Source organism: Petromyzon marinus, chromosome 75 (genome assembly GCF_048934315.1).
Source record: "Petromyzon marinus isolate PM22_M1 ecotype Great Lakes invasive population chromosome 75, UKy_Petmar_22M1.pri1.0, whole genome shotgun sequence".
Classification (NCBI taxonomy): Eukaryota; Metazoa; Chordata; class Hyperoartia; order Petromyzontiformes; family Petromyzontidae; genus Petromyzon; species Petromyzon marinus.
The window spans coordinates 7730497-7755438 of record NC_133741.1 but is presented as its reverse complement, the minus strand read 5'-3'; the positions used below and the strand labels follow the sequence as shown (position 1 = coordinate 7755438).

At 57.6% G+C, this 24942-nt stretch overlaps 1 protein-coding gene across 2 annotated transcripts in view; it reads right to left on the bottom strand.

The window, feature by feature from the left end:
• LOC116938411 (kinesin-like protein KIF1A) overlaps window positions 1–24942 on the bottom strand; it is a 63893-nt gene that overhangs the window by 5982 nt on the left and 32969 nt on the right. For both annotated transcript variants that reach the window (XM_076056417.1, XM_076056418.1), the window contains 9 exons: window positions 23238–23352; window positions 21807–21934; window positions 15731–15789; window positions 15169–15314; window positions 9556–10023; window positions 9102–9173; window positions 5290–5426; window positions 4128–4265; window positions 2756–2954 (listed from right to left, as the gene is read on the bottom strand). In XM_076056417.1, coding sequence (XP_075912532.1) covers window positions 2756–2954; window positions 4128–4265; window positions 5290–5426; window positions 9102–9173; window positions 9556–10023; window positions 15169–15314; window positions 15731–15789; window positions 21807–21934; window positions 23238–23352 — 1462 coding nt within the window. The remainder of the gene's footprint in view (window positions 1–2755; window positions 2955–4127; window positions 4266–5289; window positions 5427–9101; window positions 9174–9555; window positions 10024–15168; window positions 15315–15730; window positions 15790–21806; window positions 21935–23237; window positions 23353–24942) is intronic.

Here is a 24942-nt window from a genome sequence, read left to right as displayed (position 1 = left end):
GGCTCCACCAGATCTCCCATCCTGGTGAGCCGCGCGTTGGCGAGGCGCCTCTCCATGCCAGGGGTGGTGGTGGTGGATGGCAGCTTTTTCTGTGGGTTCCTGAGGATCGGTTCGAAGACCAGATCCTCGGCCGATCGCGGTTGGTTCAGCCTCCTGATGGCGAGGGAGCTCCACGTCTGCAGGACGCTTCTGTAGAAGGGTGGCAGCTGTCCCAAGTGGGAGGCCCTGCAGGTCCATGTAGAATATTTGCTTGGAGCACTGCAGACCCCCCAGCTGTTTCAGGAGGAAGGAGGCCGTGACGCTCCAGGCCGGTGCAGGGGCGGCGTGCAGGAACTTTTGCGCCGCCTCAGTCGGAAGGTGGCCAGCTGACTCCGCACGCACACCAGCCCGTGACCGCCCTCGTCCAGTGGCAGGGCCAGGACCCCAGCCGCGACTCCGGTGTCCTCCACCCGACCGGAAGAAGTCGAGGACTCGCTTCTGAAGTGCGTTGACGAGGCTCATGGGGGGGTGCAGGGAGAAGAGTCGGTGCCACAGCATGGACATCACCAGCTGGTTCACCACCAACGTCTTTGTCCTGAAGGTGAGGAACTTGCACAGGCGACCCCAGGTGCCCAGCCGCTCCTTCACCTTCTCCTCCAGCCCGACCCAGTTCCCTCTGCGGTGGTTCCTCCTCTGGTCCGAGGAACACTCCCAGGTGGTGCAGCGATGTTGTGCTCCAATTGATGGCTTTTGTCTTCTCGGGACACTCGGTAATGTCCCACGCTCCAACCAGCAGGCCGCTGCACTTTTGCCAGTTCATTTTTGATGAGGAGGCTTTCGAAAAGACCTCCTGGCACTCGTGCAGCAGGGCGACATCAGCCAGGGAGCGCAGGATGAGGAGGACGTCGTCGGCGTATGCCGTCAGGACCAACTTGACGCTTGGTTCCCTCAGCACCAGGCCGCTGAGTCTCCGCCTTATGAGACTCAGGAAAGGCTCTAATCCCAGGGCATAAAGTTGGCCCGACAATGGGCATCCCTGTCTTACTCCTCGCTCGAATTTGACCGGGGCAGTGAGGGCGCCGTTGATCTTGATCATGCACTCCGCCTTGGTGTAGAGTAGGCGGATCGTTCGGACAAAGGCATCCCCAAAACCCAAGGTCTTGAGGGTTCCCAGCAGGTACTTGTGGTCCACTCTGTCAAAAGCCTTTTCCTGGTCAAGAGCCAGAAACGCGATTGGGATGCCCAACCTCTGGGACACCACGATGAGGTCCCTGACCAGGAAGATGCCGTCGTGGATGGTTCGTCCGGGGATGGTGTAGGACTGGGTCCCCGTTTACGACTTGCGCAATCACCCCTTTCAGTCGCAGGGAGAGAGCCTTCGTCAATATTTTGTAGTCTGTGTTCAGGAGGGACACCGGACGCCAGTTTTGCAGGTGCCTCAGGTCTCCGTTCTTGGGAAGCAGAGTGAGCACCGCCCTCCTCCAAGACTGAGGCGTCACCCCCGGTGACTGAGGCTTCCTCCAGCACCTCTCTGTAGTCCTCCCGCAGGGATGGCCAAAAAAGCGGCATAAAACTCCCCTGTTAGTCCGTCTAACCCTGGGGATTTATTCGGGGCCAGTCCTCTTACGGCTGCGTCAAGGTCAGTCCTGGTGAGCTTTTGCTCTAGCAGCTCTCCCCCGTCTTCCCCCAGGGTGGGTAGACCGCTCCATGCCTCCGCCTGGGCCGGTTCCGATGTTTCTTCAGGGGAGAACAGGCTGCCGTAGAAGTCTCTGTTGACGGTCGACTTCTGCTGGAGTTCGTGCACCAGGACACCGTCACCATCAGAGGCACTCCGTGGATTTGCGTCTCCCGTTCTGCCTCCCGAGGGAGTAGAAAAGCGGGGATCCCGTGTCGAGGTCCGTGATGAGCTTCACCCGGGATCGCACAAACGCTCCCCTCGTCTGCTCCTCCTGTAGCCCTTTGAGATGCTCCCTATTCTCCTCGTATTCTCGGAGAAGAGCGGGGGTCGCTGTCCTCGGCGAGGCGACCCTCCAAATTGAGGACTCGGGCTTCCATGTCGGTGATGTCCACGTTCTTCAGTCTGGTGCTCCCCCAGGTGTATTGTTGGCACAACAGCCTGGTGTGCACTTTGCCCATATCCCACCACTGGGCCAGAGAGTCGAACTGCGTTTTGGTTTTTCGCCACTCTTCTCAGAAGTCCTCGAACATTTCTAAGAAGGTGCCATCCTGCAGCAGTGAGTTGTTAAAATGCCAGCGGGACGCGCCCTCACGGTGGGCCCTCTCCAGCCTGACACGGAGCACGATGAGGTTGTGGTCCGTGAAGGGTGCCGCCCTCATGCCAGACGTTATGGCGCACGTCACAAAGCTCTTAGAGATGTAAAATCTGTCGAGCCTGGACTGCGTCACTGAGCCATCGCGCCTCGTCCTCGTGTACGTGAACTGGCGTTGGCCCGGGTGATGTATGTGCCTCTCTCTCTCTCCCCCTCACCTCTCTCTCTCCCCCTCACCTCTCTCTCTCCCCCTCACCTCTCTCTCTCCCCCTCACCTCTCTCTCTCCCCCTCACCTCTCTCTCTCCCCCTCACCTCTCTCTCTCCCCCTCACCTCTCTCTCTCCCCCTCACCTCTCTCTCTCCCCCTCACCTCTCTCTCTCCCCCTCACCTCTCTCTCTCCCTCACCTCTCCCCCCCACCTCTCCCCCCCACCTCTTCCCCCCACTCCACCTCTCACCGCCCCCTCACCCTCCCCCCCTCACCCCCCCCTCACCCTCCCCCCCTACCGTGAGTGAGGCCTGCCGATCCTGCCCGTGCTGCTGCACCACGCGTGCAGCCCGGAGGTCCAGGGCCCCACGCTCACAGCGGTCGCTCTCCGCGTTGTAGAGGAGTGCAAACGGCCGCCGCACGCACAGCCAGCGGCGGGTCCAGATGCCCGCTGGGGACTCGAGCACGTTCAGGTAGCCGCTCTTGGTCACCACGGGGCTACACGGTGGGCGGGTGGTGGGTGGGTGGTGGGGAGAGAGAGGTTCAGGTTGACACTCTTGGTCACCACGGTGGGTGGGTGGTGGGAAGAGAGAGGTTCAGGTTGACACTCTTGGTAGGTGGTGAGTGAGTGGGTGGTGAATGACTGGGTGAGGAGGTGGTGGGTGAGTGAGTGAGTGGCTGAGTGAGTGGCTGAGTGAGTGAGTTGGTGGTTGAGTAAGTGGGTTGGTGAGTAGGTGAGCTAGTAGGTGACCGAGTTATTGAGTAGGTGAGTGGATGGGTAGGCGAGTGGCTGGGTAGGTGAGTGGCTGGGTCGGTGAGTGGCTGGGTCGGTGAGTGAATGAGTGGCTGAGTGAGTAGATGAGTGAGTAGGTGAGCGAGTGAGTAGGTGAGCGAGTGAGTGGCTGGGTAGGTGAGTGGCTGGGTCGGTGAGTGAATGAGTGGCTGAGTGAGTAGTTGAGTGAGTGAGAAGGTGAGTGAGCGGCCGAGTGAGTAGATGAGTGAGTGAGTGAGTAGATGAGTGAGTGAGTGGCTGAGTGGCTGGGTCAGTGAGTGGCTGGGTCGGTGAGTGGCTGGGTCGGTGAGTAAATGAGTGGCTGAGTAGTTGAGTGAGTGAGTAGGTGAGTGAGTAAGAAGGTGAGTGAGCGGCCGAGTGAGTAGATGAGTGAGTGAGTAGATGAGTGAGTGAGTAGGTGAGTAAGTGAGTGGCTGGGTAGGTGAGTGGCTGGGTTGGTGAGTGAATGAGTGGCTGAGTGAGTAGTTGAGTGAGTGAGTAGGTGAGTGAGTAGATGGGTGAGTGAGTGAGTAGGTGAACGAGTAAGTGGCTGAGTGGCTGGGTAGGTGAGTGGCTGGGTCGGTGAGTGGCTGGGTCAGTGAGTGAATGAGTGGCTGAGTGAGGAGATGGGTGAGTGAATAGGTGAGTGAGTAGATGGGTGAGTGAGTAGTTGAGTGAGTGAGAAGGTGAGTGAGTAGTTGAGCAAGTGAGTAGATGGGTGAATGAGTAGATGGGTGAGTGAATAGGTGTGTGAGTGAGTAGATGGGTAAGTGAGTAGTTGAGTGAGAAGTTGAGCGAGTGAGTAGATGAGTGAGTGGTTAGGTGAGTGAGTGGCTGGCCTGACTGGCCGGGCGAGTGGCAGGGTGAGCGGCAGGTGGTGAGTGGTGAGTTGCACTCACCTCAGCCGGACCTCGCTCACCCGCGCCACGCAGCGGCCGCCGCCGTCGGCCACCGCCTCCCTCCCCCTCTCCTCGGCGACGAGGAGCGGCAGCTCGCTCCTCACCACCTCGCTCACCTCGCTCACCTCGCTCACCAGCCTACACTCGCAGAGAGAGAGAGAGAGACACTCACCCACACTCATCCACCCACCCACTCACCCACCCACCCACTCACCCACCCACCCACTCACCCACCCACCCACCCACCCACCCACCCACCCACCCACTCACCCACCCACCCACCCACTCACCCACTCACCCACCCACCCACCCACTCACCCACCCACCCACTCACCCACCCACCCACCCACCGACTCACCCACCCACTCACCCACCCACCCACCGACTCACCCACCCACTCACCCACCCACCCACTCACCCACCCACTCACCCACCCACCCACTCACCCACCCACTCACCCACCCACCCACTCACCCACCCACCCACTCACCCACCCCCCACTCACTCACCCACCCCCCACTCACTCACCCACCCTTCCACTGACTCACTCACCCACCCACTCACTCACCCACTCACTCACTCACCCACTCACTCACCCACCCACTCCCCATTCACCCACCCAGTCATACCTTCACCTATCCACCCACCCACTCATCCCCTCACTCATCCACCCACCAATTTACTCACCCACCCATCCACTCACCCACCCACTCATCCACTCACCTACCCTTCCACTGACTCACCCACTCCCCACCCACTCACTCACCCACCCACCCACTCACTCATCCCCTCACCCATCCACCCACCCCCTCACCCATCCACTCATCCACCCACTCATCCACCCATCCACTCACCCACCCTTCCACTGACTCACCCATTCCCCACCCTTCCACTGACTCACCCACTCACCCACCCACCGACTCCCCACTCACCCACTCACTAACCCACCCACCCACTCCCCACTCACTCATCCCCTCACCCATCCACCCATCCACTCACCCACCCTTCCACTGACTCACCCATTCCCCACTCACCCACCCACCCACTCATCCCCTCACCCATCCACCCATCCACTCATCCACCCACCAATTCACTCACTCACCCACCCATCCACTCACCCACCCACCCTTCCACTGACTCACCCACCCACCTACTCACTCACCCGTGCTCACACACGTGATGAGAGAGTGGGGGGGATGGAGTCCCGGGGGCGGAGTCAGAGGAGGAGCCGTGGGAGGAGCCTCCTCCAGCTCCGCCACCTCCTCCCAGTCCCACTCCACTGCTAGATGACTCCGACAGCTGAAAGGGTTAGGAGAACAGATACTGGATGGTGAGTGGCTGGATCAGTGTGTGGGTGGGTTAGTGGGTGGGTGAGTGAGTGAGTGGATGTATGGGTGTGTGGGTGGGTGTGTGAGTGCGAATGGGTGGGCGAGCTGGTGGGCGAGCGGGTGGGTGGGTGAGCGGGTGGGTGGGTGAGCGGGTGGGTGGATGAGCGGGTGGGTGGGTGAGCGGGTGGGTGGGCGGGTGGGTGGGTGGGTGAGCGGGTGGGCGGTTGAGTGAGTGAGTGGATGTATGGGTGTGTGGGCGGGTGAGCGGGTGGGTGGGTGTGTGGGCGGGTGAGCGGGTGGGTGGGTGGGTGAGTGAGTGAGTGGATGTATGGGTGTGTGGGCGGGTTTGTGAGTGCGAATGGGTGGCTGAGCGGGTGGGTGGCCGAGCGGGTGGGCGGGTGAGCGGGTGAGTGAGTGGTTGGGTCCGGCAACAACAACCCCCTACCTCCTCGTGGTGCCGGACGGCAACGCTTTGGTGGGCAGTGCCATGGGGGGGGGAGGGCCAATTCCGATTGGCCCTTTCCCTTCTTACGTCTGTAACAACCACAGCGGCCGAAGGGGGGCTCTGGACAGGTGTGAGGGGCTGGTAACCCCTCCACCTTCAATTAACTACCACTAAACTACGATGTAAAAAACGTATTAAGCTTGTGCCGGAGGCCCCGGGGGGACAGGCGTCATGATGCTGGCACCTGGCCTGGAGTGATTGTAAGGCATGGGCCGGATCAGCTCAATAACAACGGTAGGAGGCTGCTAGATTTTTGTGCAGCCACGTGGGCTTGTAATTACCAACACGCCGTTCCGGCATCGGCGCATCCACACAACATCATGGATGCACGCCGGGTCCAAGCAAGAACATCTGCTGGACTACGTAGTGACGGACCAGCGGATGCGGGCCCATGTCCTTGACACCAGGACCTACTGTGGAGCTGATCTGCCCTCTGACCATCGACTAGTCATCTGTAAGATGCGCCTGCCATTCTTCCACTCCGGTGGTGGGTGTACACCCAGGACCCCATTCCAACCTGAAGTGGTCTGGTCTCAGTTATCTGATGAAAGTTGCAAGCGAGAATTTCATCATCGCTTGCGGCTGGGGTTGGAATCGCCCCCCACTCCTGATGTCGAGGGTAAATGAGCGATGTTTAGGACTGTGACTCATGCAGCTGCAATGGCTGCTTTGGGTACGTGGTCCAGACCTCCCCAGAGACCTTGGCTGACAGAGGAGGTGTGTTCAGGCTAGCTGAGAAAAAGCGACAGGCCCATTCTCATCGTCTACAGCAGGAGTGGGGATCCTTTTTTCTGCCAAGGGCCATTCGGATATTTATAACATAATTCGCGGGCCATACAAAATGATCAACTTAAAAATTAGCCTGTTATATTTGGTCAAACGTTTAACTAACTCACCCCTAATGTGATGGCTGGAACAGACTAAATGATTTCGCGGGCCTTATACGGCCTGTGGGCCCGGACGTTCCCCACCCCTGGTCTACAGAATCCCACGTCAGAGAATGAGGAGGCTGACTGCAGCCTTCGCTCGGAGGTTCGGACAGCCGTGAGGCACTGCAAGGATGGGTGGTGGTCACGGGTTGCTGAGGAGATGGAGTCTGCCTCAATGGCCCGCGATCACAAATCGCTCTTTAATTCCATCATTAGGATAAATAATGGTGATCCAATATCCGACCCCCAGGAACAAGTTTGCAGATTTGCTGAGCATTTCTGTGAGGTCCTGGCGGAGGAGAAATCCCTCAGCCAGGAAAACAACGTGGGACAAAGTGGGGATGACCCTGCTGAGGCTGCGGTGCCTCAAATATTGGAAGAAGTCACCCCCTGTGAGTGGCTGGCTGAGGTGCCATCTGTGGAGGAAGTACTGAAAGCGATCCGGAGTCTGAGACCAGGAAAGGCAGCAGGCAGAGATGATCTCCCAAGCGAAATGCTGAGGGAGGGTGGCATTGGTGCACAGACTGCTCTATATGACATCATAACAACAGTCTGGACCACTGGACGGGTTCCACAGGATTGGAAGGATGCCCTGGTGGTCCCCCTCTTTAAGACAGAGGACCACACAGACTGTAACAACTACAGGGGCATCTCACTCCTCAATGTGCCGGGAAAGGTCCTGGCAAGGATTATTCAACATCGCCTTGCCTGACCCACTGCTCACGATCATTAAGGACATTCATGATTGTGAGCGGGCCCGTGTAAAACTACGTGGCCGGGAGTCAGAGCCATTCCCTGTACACCTTGGGGTGCAACAGGGATGTCTTCTGGTTCCCACATTATTTAACATCTATTTCGACCACGTTTGTGAAGCCTTCAGTAGCTGTACCAGATGAATTTCCATCTGGTACAGATACAATGGGAGGCTGATCGATGCCCGGGTGTGGTCAAGGGATGGCTCCCTATCGCTCAACCATGTTATGTATGCCGATGATCTCAGAGGAGGAGTTGGAGGCGCTGCTGCTGAACCTGGAGCTTGCCACTAAGAGGTGGGGCCTTACCATCAGCCCCACCAAAACTAAACACCTGCCTGGGTATTTTGTACCATCAGGCACTCCACCCCCACAACTCCCAATCGGTGATGGGGCAGTTGTGGAGAGAGTGGAGATTTTCTCATACCTGGGCAGTGTGCTCTTGATCGGCTCCAGTTTGACAGCAGAGGTCTCACTCCGAATCAGTCGAGCGGCAATATCTTTTCATCGGTTGCGTAACGCTGTGTGAAAGCTACCTGGTCTGTCGCTCTGCACGAAGCTTCAGGTCTTCTCCGCCACAGTCATTCCCTCCCTTCACTACGCTTGCAAAACATGGACCCCCCCCTAATGGAACATCTTCGCCGGTTAGAAACATTTAGGCTCGCCTGCCTCAGATCCATCCTGGGTTTAACCAGGCTGGAATGTGTGAGGAGCTCACAAATCCTTGAAAGATCTGGACAGAGTCCCATCGGTGAGCTCCTCCGGCAGGCAAGGCTGCATTGGCTGGGTCACATAGCCCGCATGCCCAGCCACCGCATGCCGAAACAGCTTTTGTTTGGCCAGATCGAGGAGGCTAAACGGGCGGGTTACGGGCTAGAGAAGAGATGGAGTGACGTGGTACAGGAGGACGTGGAGCTGAGTTGACTTGCCGATGACTGGTACCAGCGGTGTCAAGATCGGCCTCTGTGGAGGAGGCTCGTGAAGGACGCTACTGGGCAGTTGGAGGCAGTCGCCCTCCAACAACGGCGGAGGAGCGACGCTCACAACAACGAGCGGAGCGCCGGGTGGCTAAAGCACAACCAGTTGGCACAGTAGGGGGCACAGGTGGTGCATCAGCCAGTCGTCTCAGTCAGTCGACCCGTGGCACCTGCTGGGTCTGCCCCGTGACCTCCCGCCCGCGGGCTTTCGCCACTTCATGTGGCCTCAGGGTGCACATAGCCTGGCACAAGCGTCGTGGTGACGTCACCGCCACTTAGTGGCGAATGGCGGTTGTTGTTGTTGTTGGGTGGGTGGGTGAGTGGGTGCGTGGGTGAGGGAGTGGGCGCGTGGGTGAGTGGGCGCGTGGGTGAGTGAGTGGGTGGGTGGGTGAGTGGGTGGGTGGGTGAGTGGGTGGGTGGGTGGGTGAGTGGCTGGGTGGGTGAGTGGGTGGGTGGGTGAGGGAGTGGGCGGGCGACGCTTACCTTGAGGCAACTGAAGCTCCCGTGCAGGGTTCCATGCGTGCGGTTGAACGTGTGCGTCATGAGCTTCAGACACTGCAATGACAAACGATCCCCCCGGGGGTAGCCTCAAGCACCGACCTCTTCCACTGCCGCTCGCCACTCACCGCTACCATGTCTCTAACGCCGAGCCCATGTCACTGTGACCCTGCCCCGTGAGCCTGGCGATGACCCTGACCCGTGACCCTGACCTGTGACCCTGCCCCGTGAGCCTGCCCTGTGAGCCTGGCGATGACCCTAACCCGTGACCCTGCCCTGTGAGCCTGGCGATGACCCGTGACCCTGCCCCGTGACCCTGCCCCGTGACCCTGCCCCGTGAACCTGGCCATGACCCTGCCCCGTGACCCCGCCCATCACCCCCACGTTGACCCTGCCCGTGACCCCCCCCGACCCATGACCTCCACCCCCGACCCCTGACCTTGAGCACGAGGGCCCTCTCCCTGTCGTGGAGGCAGTCGCAGGACCTCACGAGGGCCGACTCCTCCACCCCCGCTCCTCCGCCTCCCCCGCAGCCGGGGCCCCCCGGGCCCCCCGGGCCCCCCCCGGCCCCACCCCCTCCGGGGGTGCAGGTGCCCACGTCCCTGCGGCCGGAGGGGGGGCCCCCAAGTTGGGGGGCGCCCGGCCCCCCGGCGTCGTCGTCGTCGTCGTCGCGGTCGTCGTGGTCGTGGTCGTCGTGGTGGTCGCCATGGTCACCGTGCAGGAGCTGCTGCTGCTGCTGGTGCTGGTGGTGCTGCTGGTGGTGCTGCTGCTGGTGGCGGTTGCGGCGGTGGTCCAATTGGGGGGCCCGGGAGGGGGAGTCGAGCGCCGAGGGAGGGGGGCCCGCTTTGTGGGGGCAGCCGTGGGTCAGCTTGTCGCGGAGAGACAGGAAGTGGCGAGTTCGCTCCACCTGCACGGTGGGTGGGTAGAGGGGAGTGGGTGGGTAGGGAGTGGGTGGGGGGGGTAGGGAGTGGTGGGGGGGGCAGGGAGTGGTGGGGGGTTAGGGGGAGGGTGCGTGGGGGGGGGGTATTGGTGCCCCTGTGGACATCTATGACCAAGGAGCCGCGTAGGCCCCCCCCCCTATTGGATTTCCCCGTTACGGCAGAAATAGTCGTCGGTTTAAAGCTTCTCGTGCCTGCGGGGCAAATTCACGTTGTTCTTGGTTTTCTCATTTCGGTAAAAAGGTCGCCGCCACGTTAGGAGGAGGAGGAGGAGGAGGCGGCGGCGGGGGGATTGAAACGATTAAAAAAAACACGACGGAAATTATAAAAACGATGCAATTCTCACGACGTTTCGACTGCAGCACCAGATAGCAATCGTTGTCATCATCATCGTCGGAGTGTGTGTGTGTGTGTGAGTGTGTGAGTGTGTGTGTGTGAGTGTGTGAGTGTGTGTGTGAGTGTGTGTGTGTGAGTGTGTGTGTGGTGAGTGTGTGTGTGTGTGTCTGTGTGTGTGTGTGTGAGTGTGTGTGTGTGAGTGTGTGTGTGTGTTGTCCGGCAAAACAACCCCCTACCTCCTCGCGGTGCCGGACGGGCAACTCTGTCGTGGACAGTGCTGTGGGGGGAGATCCAATTTTGATTGGCTCCTCCCCTCATGGCATATGTGTCCACCACAGGGGCTAAACGGGGGCTCTGGACGGGTGCGAGGGGCTGGTAACCCCTCCACCTTCAATTAATTACCACGAAACCACGAATTAAACTGAAATATGTAACTAATAAGCTTGTGCCGGAGGCCCCGCGGGGCCAGGCGTCTATGACGTCTCCTGGCCAAACCCCAATTGGCGGAGCCAGGAGATTGAATACCTACCCTCGGGGCTACTCCAGAAACAACGAAAAGCCACTACGGGTGGCCACGTGGAATGTTCGAACGCTCACTGCAGAGGAGAGGCTGCCACTCCTCTGTCGGGAGCTGGACCGGTACCGCCTGGATCTATGCGGCATTTAGGAGGTCCGGTGGACCGCCTCTGGCTCCTGCCACCATGAGGGGTGGACAGTCCTCTACTCGGGGCAGCAGACTGCCAAACAACAGGGTGTGGGTCTTCTTTTGAACAAAAGAATGAAGGGGGCGTGGGAGCGTGGCGGTGAGGTGTGGGAAGCTGTAAGCCCCAGGCTACTTTGGGCTCGCCTTCCCATCAACCGGAGGCGAGGAATGGTGGTCGTGGTTACTTATGCCCCCACCGAAGATGAACATCCGTGGAGGGATGCAAGCAAAGCCGATGAGTCAGATGCCTTCTATGACCTCCTGTCACAGGTGCTGGCTAAAGTGGCCCCTCGGGATAGAGTCATCGTGTTCGGTGACTTCAATGCCCGAGTTTGTCATGATACTGGCACCTGGTCTGGAGTGATTGGAGGGCATGGGCCAGATCAGCTCAATAACAACGGTAGGAGGCTGCTAGATTTTTGTGCAGCCCATGGGCTTGTAATTACCAACACGCTGTTCCGGCATCGGCGCATCCACACAACATCATGGATGCATGCCGGGTCCAAGCAAGAACATCTGCTGGACTACATAGTGACGGACCAGCGAATGCGAGCCCATGTCCTTGACACCAGGACCTACCGTGGAGCTGATCTGCCCTCTGACCATCGACTAGTCATCTGTAAGATGCGCCTGCCATTCTTCCACTCCGGTGGTGGGTGTACACCCAGGACCCCATTCCAACATAAAGTGGCCTGGTCTCAGTTATCTGATGAAAGTTGCAAGCGAGAATTTCATCATCGCTTGCGGCTGGGATTGGCATCGTCCCCGACTCCTCCTGATGTCGAGGGTAAATGGGCGAGGTTTAGGACTGTGACTCATGCAGCTGCAATGGCTGCTTTGGGTATGCGGTCCAGACCTCCCCAGAGACCCTGGCTGACAGAGGAGGTGTTCAGGATGGTTGAGAAAAAGCGACAGGCCCACTGTCATCGGTTACAGAATCCTACGTCAGAGAATGAGGAGGCTTACCGCAGCCTTCGCTCGGAGGTTCGGAGAGCCGTGAGGCGCTGCAAGGATGGGTGGTGGTCGCGGGTTTCTGAGGAGATGGAGTCTGCCTCAGTGGCCCGTGATCACAAATCTCTATTTAACTCCATCAAAAAAGTAACCTGCAGCGCCACACCTATTACCATCATTAGGGGAAAAAACGGTGATCCAATCTCCGACCCCCAGGAACAGGTTCGCAGATTTGCTGAGCATTTCTGTGAGGTCCTGGGGGAGGGAAAATCCCTCAGCCAGGAAAACATCGTGGCACAAAGTGAGGATGACCCTGCTGAGGCTGCGGTGCCTCAAATATTGGAAGAAGTCACCCCCTGTGAGTGGCTGGCTGAGGTGCCATCTGCTGAGGAAGTATTGAAGGCGATCCGGAGTCTGAGACCAGGAAAGGCAGCGGGCAGAGATGATCTCCCAAGCGAAATGCTGAGGGAGGGTGGCGTTTGTGCACAGACTGCACTATGTGACATCATAACAACAGTCTGGACCACTGGACGGGTTCCGCAGGATTGGAAGGATGCCCTGGTGGTCCCCCTTTTTAAGAAGGGGGACCGCACAGACTTTAACAACTACAGGGGCATCTCACTCCTCAGTGTGCCGGGAAAGGTCCTGGCAAGGATTATTCAGCATCGCCTTGCCAGGCACGCTGAGGAGAGGCTTACGGAGCCCCAATGCGGTTTCAGGAAAGGGCGGTCCTGCACAGATGCCATATTTTCTGTCCGTCTGCTACAGCAGAGGTGTAGGGAATTCCAACAAGACCTACATCTCTGCTTTATTGACCTGGTCAAGGCCTATGATACCATCAGTAGGCCTGGGCTCTGGGTCGTTCTTCGTGCTTTTGGAGTACTTGACCCTCTGCTCACGATCATTAAGGACCTTCATGATGGTGAGCGGGCCCGGGTAAAACTACGTGGCCGGGAGTCAGAGCCATTCCCTGTACACCTTGGGGTGCCACAGGGATGTCCTCTGGCTCCCACATTATTTAACATCTATTTTGACCACGTAGTTCGTGAAGCCTTCAATAGCTGTACCGGGGGAATCTCCATATGGTACAGATATAATGGGAGGCTGATCGATGCCCGGGTGCGGTCAAGGCATGGCTCCCTATTGCTCAACCACGTTATGTATGCTGATGATTTGGTAATAGCTGCTCAGTCAGAGGAGGAGTTGGAGACGCTGCTGCTGAGACTGGAGCGTGCCACTAAGAGGTGGGGCCTTACCATCAGCCTCACCAAAACTAAGCACCTGCCTGGGTATTTTGTACCATCGGACACTCCACCCCCACAACTCCCAATCGGTGATGGGGCAGTTGTGGAGAGAGTGGAGAGTTTCCCATACCTGGGCAGTGTGCTTATGACTGGCTCCAGTTTAACAGCAGAGGTCTCACTCCGAATCAGTCGAGTGGCAATATCTTTTCATCGGTTGCGTAACGCTGTGTGGAAGCTACCTGGTCTGTTGCTCCGCACTAAGCTTCAGGTCTTCTCGGCCACGGTCATTCCCTCCCTTCTCTACGCTTGCGAAACGTGGACCCCCCTAATGGAACATCTTCGCCGGTTAGAAACATTTAGGCTGGCCTGCCTACGATCCATCCTGGGTTTAACCAGACTGGATTGTGTGAGGAGCTCACAAATCCTTGAAAGATCTGGGCAGGGTCCCATCGGTGAGCTCCTCCGGCAGGCAAGGCTGCGATGGCTGGGTCATGTAGCCCGCATGCCCAGCCACCGCATGCCGAAACAGCTTTTGTTTGGCCGGATTGAGGGGGCTAAGCGGGCGCGGCACGGGCTAGAGAAGAGATGGAGTGATGTACAGGAGGACGTGGAGCTGAGTGGAATTGCCGATGACTGGTACCAGCGGTGTCAAGATCGGCCTCTGTGGAGGAGGCTCGTGAAGGATGTTACTGGGCAGTTGGAGGCAGTCGCCCTCCAACAACAACGGAGGGTGGAGGAGCGACGCTCAGAACAACGAGCGGAGCGCCGGGTGGCTAAAGCACAGCAGGTTGGCACAGTAGGGGGCACAGGTGGTGCATCAGCCAGTCATCTCAGTCAGTCGACCCGTGGCACCTGGGTCTGCCCCGTGACCTCCTGCCAGCGGGCGTTCGACACTTCACGTGGCCTCAGGGTGCACATAGCCTGGCACAAGCGTCGTGGTGACGTCACCGCCACTTAGTGGCGAATGGCGGTTGTTGTTGTTGTGTGTCTGTGTGTGTGTGTCTGTGTGTGTGTGTCTGTGTGTGTGTGACTGTGTCTGTGTGTGTGTCTGTGTGTGTCTGTGTGTGTGACTGTGTGTGTGTGACTGTGTGTGTGTGTGACTCTGTGTGTGTCTGTGTTTGTCTGTGTGTGTGTCTGTGTGTGTGACTGTGTGTGTGTGTCTGTGTGTGTGTCTGTGTGTGTGTGTCTGTGTGTCTGTGTGACTGTGTGTGTGTGTGTGTGACTGTGTGTGTGTGTGTCTGTGTGTGACTGTGTGTGACTGTGTGAGTGTGTGTGTGAGTGTGTGAGTGTGTGTGTGTGAGTGTGTCTGTGTGAGTGTGTCTGTGTGAGTGTGTGTGTGAGTGTGTGTGAGTGTGAGTGTGTGAGTGTGTGAGTGAGTGTGTGTGTGAGTGTGTGAGTGTGTGTGTGTGTATGTGTGAAAACCACAGCAAGAACAGTTCCAGATTTGAAGCGGTCGTGACCGCAGGGACCCATACTCCTTTGGTTCGATTCCGGGTAAAGTCAGTCGCCACGTCGAATGAGAATGAAATGAAAATAAATTGATCAAATAAAAATAACGCGATAAAAATTCTCACGACGTTTCGGCCACAGCGCGAAGCGGCCTTCATCAGGTGAAGGGGACCCGGCGCTGTCTCGAAGGCCTGATGAAGGCCCGCTTGTGTTTGTGGCCGAAACGTCGGGATTTTTTGTTGTTTTATTTTTTTTACCTTTACCTAACGTGATGGACTTTACCGAGTGGAACCAAAGAGTACGGCAAGAACATTTGAAGACAAATCCTCTTCGCGGGTTACCCTGCGGGTTACCCTGCGAGTTACCCGGCCAGGATTGCCCCCCGCCAGGATTGCCCCCCGCCACGATTGCCCCCCGCCCCCCGAGGGTACCTCGTGCATGCGCTGCAAGCGCTGCAGCTCCCACTGGTGCTCCAGCAGCAGGCTGTCGGCCCGGGGCCTCCACGAGCCCAGGTTCTCCTGGCCACGCACGTAGCCGCTGGCCGAGTCGACGACGCGGCGGGTACGTCGCGCCGTGCCTGCCGAGGGTGGGGGGGAGGGGGTGGGGGGAGAGGGGGGGGGGAGGGGGTGGGGGGAGAGGGGGGAGAGAGGGGGGGAGAGAGGGGGGAGAGAGGGGGGGAGAGAGGGGGGGAGAGAGGGGGGGAGAGAGGGGGGGAGAGAGGGGGGGGAGAGGGGGGGGAGAGGGGGGGAGTCAGAGAGAGGGTGAGAGAGAGGATGAGAGAGAAAGAGAGAGAGGGGGAGAGAGGGGGAGAGAGAAAGAGAGAGAGGGGGAGAGAGTCAGAGAGAGAGAGTCAGAGAGAGGGAGAGAGAGAGGGTGAGAGGGAGAGAGAGAGGGTGAGAGAGAGGGGGAGAGAGTCAGAGAGAGAGTCAGAGAGAGAGGGTGAGAGAGAGGCTGAGAGAGACAGGAGGGAGGCAGGGAGGGAGAGTGCCTCACCTGGACTCCCGGGATCCACCGGGCGACACAGCCTCAGCTCGTACAACCCACTCACCCTCCTAGAGCACACACACACAGACACATAGGTTACACACACACACACAGGTTACACACACACAGACACACAGACACACACAGGTTACACACACACACACACAGGTTACACACACAGACACACATACACAGGTTACACACACACAGACACACACACACACAGGTTACACACACACACACACAGACACACACACAGGTTACACACACACACACAGACACACACACACAGGTTACACACACAGAGAGACACACACAGACACACACACACAGACATACACAGAGAGACACACACACAGACACACACAGAGAGACACACACACAGACACACAGACACACACAGACACACACAGAGAGACACACACACACAGAGACACAGAGACAGACACACAGACACACACACACAGGTTACACACACAGAGAGACACAGACACATTACACACACTGACACGTTACACACAGACACACACACAGACACACACACACACAGATACTTTACACACACACACAGGTTACACACACAGAGAGACACAGACACGTTACACACACAGACACGTTACACACACAGACACGTTACACACAGACACACACACAGAGAGACACACACAGAGACAGACACACACAGAGACACACACACAGAGACACACACACAGACACAGACACACACACAGGTTACACACACACAGACACACACACAGGTTACACACACACACAGGTTACACACACACACACAGACACACACACACGTTACACACACACGCTACACACACAGACACGTTACACACACACAGGTTACACACACAGAGAGACACACACACACACAGACACGTTACACACAGACACACACACAGAGAGACACACACACACGCAGACACACAGACACACACACAGCCACGTTACACACAGACACACAGACACGTTACACACAGACACGTTACACACAGACAAACACACAGACACGTTACACACAGCCACATTACACACAGCCACAGACACGTTACACACACACACACAGACAGGTTACACACACAGACAGGTTACACACGCAGACACACAGACACACACAGACAAGTTACACACACAGACAGGTTACACACACAGATACACACACAGGTTACACACACATACTCAGACAACAACAACAACCGCCATTCGCCACTAAGTGGCGGTGACGTCACCACCCTGAGGCCACGTGAAGTGTCGAACGCCCGCTGGCAGGAGGTCACGGGGCAGACACAGGTGCCACGGGTTGACTGACTGAGATGACTGGCTGATGCACCACCTGTGCCCCCTACTGTGCCAACCTGCTGTGCTTTAGCCACCCGGCGCTCCGCTCGTTGTTGTGAGCGTCGCTCCTCCGCCCTCCGTTGTTATTGGAGGGCGACTACCTCCAACTGCCCAGTAGCATCCTTCACGAGCCTCCTCCACAGAGGCCGATCTTGACACCGCAGGTACCAGTCATCGGCAAGTCCACTCAGCTCCACGTCCTCCTGTACCACATCACTCCATCTCTTCTCTAGCCCGTGCCGCGCCCGTTTAGCCCCCTCAATCCGGCCGAACAAAAGCTGTTTCGGCATGCGTTAGCTGGGCATGCGGGCTACATGACCCAGCCATCCCAGCCTTGCCCGCCGGAGGAGCTCACCGATGGGACCTTGCCCAGATCTTTCAAGGATTTGTGAGCTCCTCACACAATCCAGTCTGGTTAAACCCAGGATGGATCGTAGGCAGGCCAGCCTAAATGTTTCTAACCGGCGAAGATGTTCCATTAGGGGGGTCCACGTTTCGCAAGCGTAGAGAAGGGAGGGAATGACCGTGGCCGAGAAGACCTGAAGCTGAGTGCGGAGCGACAGACCAGGTAGCTTCCACACAGCGTTACGCAACCGATGAAAAGATATTGCCGCTCGACTGATTCGGAGTGAGACCTCTGCTGTTAAACTGGAGCCAGTCATAAGCACACTGCCCAGGTATGGGAAACTCTCCACTCGCTCCACAACTGCCCCATCACCGATTGGGAGTTGTGGGGGTGGAGTGTCCGATGGTACAAAATACCCAGGCAGGTGCTTAGTTTTGGTGGGGCTGATGGTAAGGCCCCACCTCTTAGTGCCACGCTCCAGTCTCAGCAGCAGTGTCTCCAACTCCTCCTCTGATTGAGCAGCTATTACCAAATCATCAGCATACATAACGTGGTTGAGCAATAGGGAGCCATCCCTTGATCGCACCCGGGCATCGATCAGCCTCCCATTATATCTGTACCATATGGAGATTCCCCCGGTACAGCTATTGAAGGCTTCACGAACTACGTCGTCAAAATAGATGTTGAATAATGTGGGAGCCAGAGGACATCCCTGTCGCACCCCAAGGTGTACAGGGAATGGCTCTGACTCCCGGCCACGTAGTTTTACCCGGGCCCGCTCACCATCATGAAGGTCCTTAATGATCGTGAGCAGAGGGTCAGGTACTCCAAAAGCACGAAGAACGACCCAGAGCCCAGGCCTACTGATGGTATCATAGGCCTTAACCAGGTCAATAAAGCAGAGATGTAGGTCTTGTTGGAATTCCCTACACCTCTGCTGTAGCAGACGGACAGAAAATATGGCATCTGTGCAGGACCGCCCTTTCCTGAAACCGCATTGGGGCTCCGCAAGCCTCTCCTCAGCGTGCTTGGCAAGGCGATGCTGAATAATCCTTGCCAGGACCTTTCCCGGCACACTGAGGAGTGAGATGCCCCTGTAGTTGTTACAGTCTGTGCGGTCCCCCTTCTTAAAGAGAGGGACCACCAGGGCATCGTTCCAATCCTGCGAAACCCGTCCAGTGGTCCAGACCGTTGTTATGATGTCATATAGGGCAGTCTGTGCACAAACGCCACCCTCCCTCAGCATTTCGCTTGGGAGATCATCTCTGCCTGCTGCCTTTCCTGGTCTCAGACTCCGGATCGCCTTCAGTACTTCCTCAACAGATGGCACCTCAGCCAGCCACTCACAGGGTGTGACTTCTTCCAATATTTGAGGCACCGCAGCCTCAGCAGGGTCATCCTCACTTTGTGCCACGATGTTTTCCTGGCTGAGGGATTTTCCCTCTCCCAGGACCTCACAGAAATGCTCAGCAAATCTGCAAACCTGTTCCTGGGGGTCGGAGATTGGATCACCGTTTTTTCCCCTAATGATGGTAAGAGGTGTGGCGCTGCAGGTTACTTTTTTGATGGAGTTAAATAGAGATTTGTGATCACGGGCCACTGAGGCAGACTCCATCTCCTCAGCAACCCGCGACCACCACCCATCCTTGCAGCGCCTCACGGCTCTCCGAACCTCCGAGCGAAGGCTGCGGTAAGCCTCCTCATTCTCTGACGTGGGTTCTGTAGCCGATGACAGTGGGCCTGTCGCTTTTTCTCAACCATCCTGAACACCTCCTCTGTCAGCCAGGGTCTCTGGGGAGGTCTGGACCGCGTACCCAAAGCAGCCATTGTAGCTGCATGAGTCACAGTCCTAAACCTCGCCCATTTACCCTCGACATCAGGAGGAGTCGGGGACGATGCCAATCCCAGCTGCAAGCGATGATGAAATTCTCGCTTGCAACTTTTATCAGATAACTGAGACCAGGCCACTTTAGGTCGGAATGGGGTCCTGGGTGTACACCCATCACCGGAGTAGAAGAATGGCAGGCGCATCTAACAGATGACTAGTCGATGGTCAGAGGGCAGATCAGCTCCACGGTAGGTCCTGGTGTCAAGGACATGGGCTCGGATCTGCTGGTCCGTCACTATGTAGTCCAGCAGATGTTCTTGCTTGGACCCGGCATGCATCCATGATGTTGTGTGGATGCGCCGATGCCGGAACAGCGTGTTGGTAATTACAAGCCCATGGGCTGCACAAAAATCTAGCAGCCTCCTACCGTTGTTATTGAGCTGATCTGGCCCATGCCCTCCAATCACTCCAGACCAGGTGCCAGTATCATGACCAACTCGGGCATTGAAGTCACCCAACATGATGACTCTATCCCGAGGGGCCACTTTAGCCAGCACCTGTGACAGGAGGTCATAGAAGACATCTGACTCATCGGCTTTGCCTGCATCCCTCCACGGATGTTCATCTTCGGTGGGGGCATAAGTAACCACGACCACCATTCCTCGCCTCCGGTTGATGGGAAGGCGAGCCCAAAGTAGCCTGGGGCTTACAGCTTCCCACACCTCACCGCCACGCTCCCACGCCCCCTTCATTCTTTTGTTCAAAAGAAGAGCCACACCCTGTTGTTTGGCAGTCTGCTGCCCCGAGTAGAGGACTGTCCACCCCTCAGACACACACACAGAAACACACGAACAGGTTACACACAGACACACACATACTCAGACACACAGACAGGTTACACACACAGACACACACAGACACGTTACACACACAGACACACACTCACCCACATATACACACACACAACAACAACCGCCATTCGCCACTAAGTGGCGGTGACGTCACCACGACGCTTGTGCCAGGCCATGTGCACCTTGAGGCCATGTGAAGTGTCGAACGGCCGCTGGCAGGAGGTCACGGGGCAGACCCAGGTGCCACGGGTCGACTGACTGAGATGACTGGCTGATGCACCACCTGTGCCCCCTACTGTGCCAACCTGCTGTGCCCTAGTCACCCGGCGCTCCGCTCGTTGTTGTGAGCGTCGCTCCTCCGCCCTCCGTTGTTGTTGGAGGGCGACTGCCTCCAACTGCCCAGTAGCGTCCTTCACGAGCCTCCTCCACAGAGGCCGATCTTGACACCGCTGGTACCAGTCATCGGCAAGTCCACTCAGCTCCACGTCCTCCTGTACCACATCACTCCATCTCTTCTCTAGCCCGTGCCGCGCCCATTTAGCCCCCTCGATCCGGCCGACAAAAAAGCTGTTTCGGTATGCAGTGGCTGGTTATGTGGGCTACATGACCCAGCCATCGCAGCCTTGCCTGCCGGAGGAGCTCACCGATGGGACCTTGCCCAGATCTTTCAAGGATATGTGAGCTCCTCACACAATCCAGTCTGGTTAAACCCAGGATGGATCGTAGGCAGGCCAGCCTAAATGTTTCTAACCGGCGAAGATGTTCCATTAGGGGTGTTCACGTTTCGCAAGCGTAGAGAAGGGAGTGAATGACTGTGGCCGAGAAGACCTGAAGCTTAGTCCGGAGCGACAGACCAGGTAGCTTCCACACAGCGTTACGCAACCGATGAAAAGATATTGCCGCTCGACTGATTCGGAGTGAGACCTCTCCTGTTAAACTGGAGCCAGTCATAAGCACACTACCCAGGTATGGGAAACTCTCCACTCTCTCCACAACTGCCCCATCACCGATTGGGAGTTGTGGGGGTGGAGTGTCTGATGGTACAAAATACACAGGCAGCTGCTTAGTTTTGGTGGGGCTGATGGTAAGGCCCCACCTCTTAGTGGCACGCTCCAGTCTCAGCAGCAGCGTCTCCAACTCCTCCTCTGAGTGAGCAGCAATTACCAGATCATCGGCATACATAACGTGGTTGACCAATAGGGAGCCATCCCTTAACCGCACCCGGGCATCGATCAGCCTCCCATTGTATCTGTACCATATGGAGATTCCTCCTCAGACACTCACGCACAGACTCACCCACTCACCGACACACTCACCCACACACTCACCCACCCACCACTCTAGATTTCACACATCACACAGGCACACACATCTCTAGATTTCACACATCACACAGGCACATGGCTCTAGATTTCACACATCACACAGGCACACACATCTCTAGATTTCACACATCACACAGGCACACACATCTCTAGATTTCACACATCACACAGGCACACACATCTCTAGATTTCACACATCACACAGGCACACACGGCTCTAGATTTCACACATCACACAGGCACACACGGCTCTAGATTTCACACATCACACAGGCACACACGGCTCTAGATTTCACACAGGCACACACGGCTCTAGATTTCACACATCACACAGGCGCACACATCTCTAGATTTTCCACATCACATAGGCACACACAGCTCTATGGACCTGTCGGGGCAGGGAGGGCTTCCGAAGAGGCTGCGCAGGGAGCGACGTGGGGAGATGCGAGCCTCTCGCGAGAAGAACACCAGACGGAGGTCCTTGGTGAACACCACAGGGTCAGCGCAGCCCTCCAGCTGTGGATAGAACATGGCCACACACAGAAACCCTCCAGACCCTGCCCCATGGTGAACCCAGCTAGACCAGGCCGTGGTGAACCCCGCTAGACCAGGCCGTGGTGAACCCAGCTAGACCCAGGCCGTGGTGAACCCAGCTAGACCAGGACGTGGTGAACCCAGCTAGACCCAGGCCGTGGTGAACCCTCTAAACCCAGGGCATGGTGAACACTCTAGACCAGGCCGTGGTGAACCCAGCTAGACCCAGGCCGTGGTGAACCCAGCTAGACCAGGCCATGGTGAACCCAGCTAGACCAGGCCATGGTGAACCCAGCTAGACCAGGCCATGGTGAACCCAGCTAGACCAGGCCGTGGTGAACCCAGCTAGACCCAGGCCGTGGTGAACCCTCTAGACCAGGCCGTGGTGAACCCAGCTAGACCAGGCCATGGTGAACCCTCTAGACTAGGCCGTGGTGAACCCTCTAGACCAGGCCATGGTGAACCCAGCTAGACCCAGGCCATGGTGAACCCAGCTAGACCCAGGCCGTGGTGAACCCAGCTAGACCCTGCCCCATCGTGAACCCAGCTAGACCCAGGCCGTGGTGAACCCTCTAAACCCAGGGCATGGTGAACCCTCTAGACTAGGCCGTGGTGAACCCACTAGACCAGGCCGTGGTGAACCCAGCTAGACCAGGCCGTGGTGAACCCAGCTAGACCCAGGCCATGGTGAACCCTCTAGACCAGGCCGTGGTGAACCCTCTAGACCAGGCCGTGGTGAACCCACTAGACTAGGCCGTGGTGAACCCACTAGACCAGGCCGTGGTGAACCCTCTAGACCAGGCCGTGGTGAACCCTCTAGACCAGGCCGTGGTGAACCCACTAGACTAGGCCGTGGTGAACCCACTAGACCAGGCCGTGGTGAACCCTCTAGACCAGGGCCATGGTGAACCCTCTAGACCAGGCCGTGGTGAACCCAGCTAGACCCTGCCCCATGGTGAACCCTCTAGACCAGGCCGTGGTGAACCCTCTAGACCAGGCCGTGGTGAACCCAGCTAGACCCAGGCCATGGTGAACCCTCTAGACCAGGCCGTGGTGAACCCTCTAGACCAGGCCGTGGTGAACCCTCTAGACCAGGCTGTGGTGAACCCTCTAGACCAGGCCGTGGTGAACCCTCTAGACCAGGCCGTGGTGAACCCTCTAGACCAGGCCGTGGTGAACCCAGCTAGACCCAGGCCGTGGTGAACCCACTAGACCAGGCCGTGGTGAACCCAGCTAGACCCAGGCCATGGTGAACCCAGTTAGACCCGGGCCGTGGTGAATCGACCTGCAGGCGTGCGGTAAGTGTCAGGAGGATGCGCTGTGACCGGGGGGTCACACGGTTCAGCAGGATGGAGTTGTGAACGGCGCTGTCCCAGACAGCTTCCACGCGGTAGAACGTCCTGGGGGGAGGGGGGGGGCGGTGAGAGGGGTGGGGGTGAGGGGGATGGGGGGGGGGGGAGATTGAGGGGGTGGGGGGGGGCGGAGGGGGGAGACAGAGGGGGGGTTGAGGGGGAGGGGGGAGACGGTGGGGGGGAGGGGGGGAAGGAGAGATTGAGTGGGGGAGCAGAGGGAGAGACAAAGATTGATACACACAGATAGACACAGACAGATAGACACAGATAGATACACACGTAGAAAGACACACAGATAGACACACAAATAGACACACACACAGACACATAGATAGACACACGCACAGATAGACAGACACACACAGACACACCCACACACAGATAGACACACACAGATAGACACACAGACCCACACATGCAAAAACAAAGATCCCCCGTGTAGCCTGTAACAGACTGTAGGGGCAAGTGCTGTTAGCGAGCACCTATGAAGGCCGGAACGGTACACGAAGGGGTGGGTGGCCAGCACCACGCCCGACCGCCTTTGTCTCCCTAGTGGCGATGTTTACACACCGCACCAGGTACTCATTTGAGGCTGAGTCGACCTAGGGGAGGCCCAGGACCGGTTCAGATAATCGTCACTGGTGTTGGCCATGAGCGGGAATCGAACCCGGGTCGCCAGGTTCATAGCGCAGCGTAGCGCTAACCGCTACACCACCGCTCCCCACACACACACACAGACACACACACAGACACACAGACACACACAGACACACACAGACACTACACACACAGACACACACACAGACACTACACACACAGACACACACAGACACTACACACACAGACACACACAGACACACACAGACACTACACACACAGACACAGACACACAGACACTACACACACACAGACACTACACACACAGACACTACACACAGACACACACTACACACACAGACACACACACAGACACTACACACACACACAGACACTACACACACAGACACTACACACAGACACACAGACACTACACAAACACACAGACACACACAGACAGACACACAGACACACACACAGACACACACAGACACAGACAGACACACAGACACACACAGACACATAGACACACACACAGACACTACACACACACACAGACACTACACACACAGACAGACACAGACACACACACAGACACGCACACACAGACACACACACACAGACACACGCACACACAAGACACACAGACACACACACAGACACACACACACAGACACACACACACAGACACACAATGCTGAGATGATGCGGCACGGAGAGCCACCGGACGGCCAAAGCAAAACGAACTGGGAGAGCTGCGGAGCAAACAGCAATCAGCGCAAAAGCAACCACGGTGTGGGGGGGGGGGGGGTGGAGGGGGTGTGGGGGGGGGGTGGAGGTGAGGGTGTGGAGGGGGGGTGGAGGGGGGGTGGAGGTGAGGGTGTGGAGGGGGGGGGTGGAGGTGAGGGGGTGGAGGTGAGGGGTGGAGGTGAGGGGGTGGAGGGGGGGGTGGAGGTGAGGGGTGGATGTGAGGGTGCTCTGTGTATGGGGCAGGGTGACATCAACTGACACAGACACTGGGCATCACCATCATCACCACCG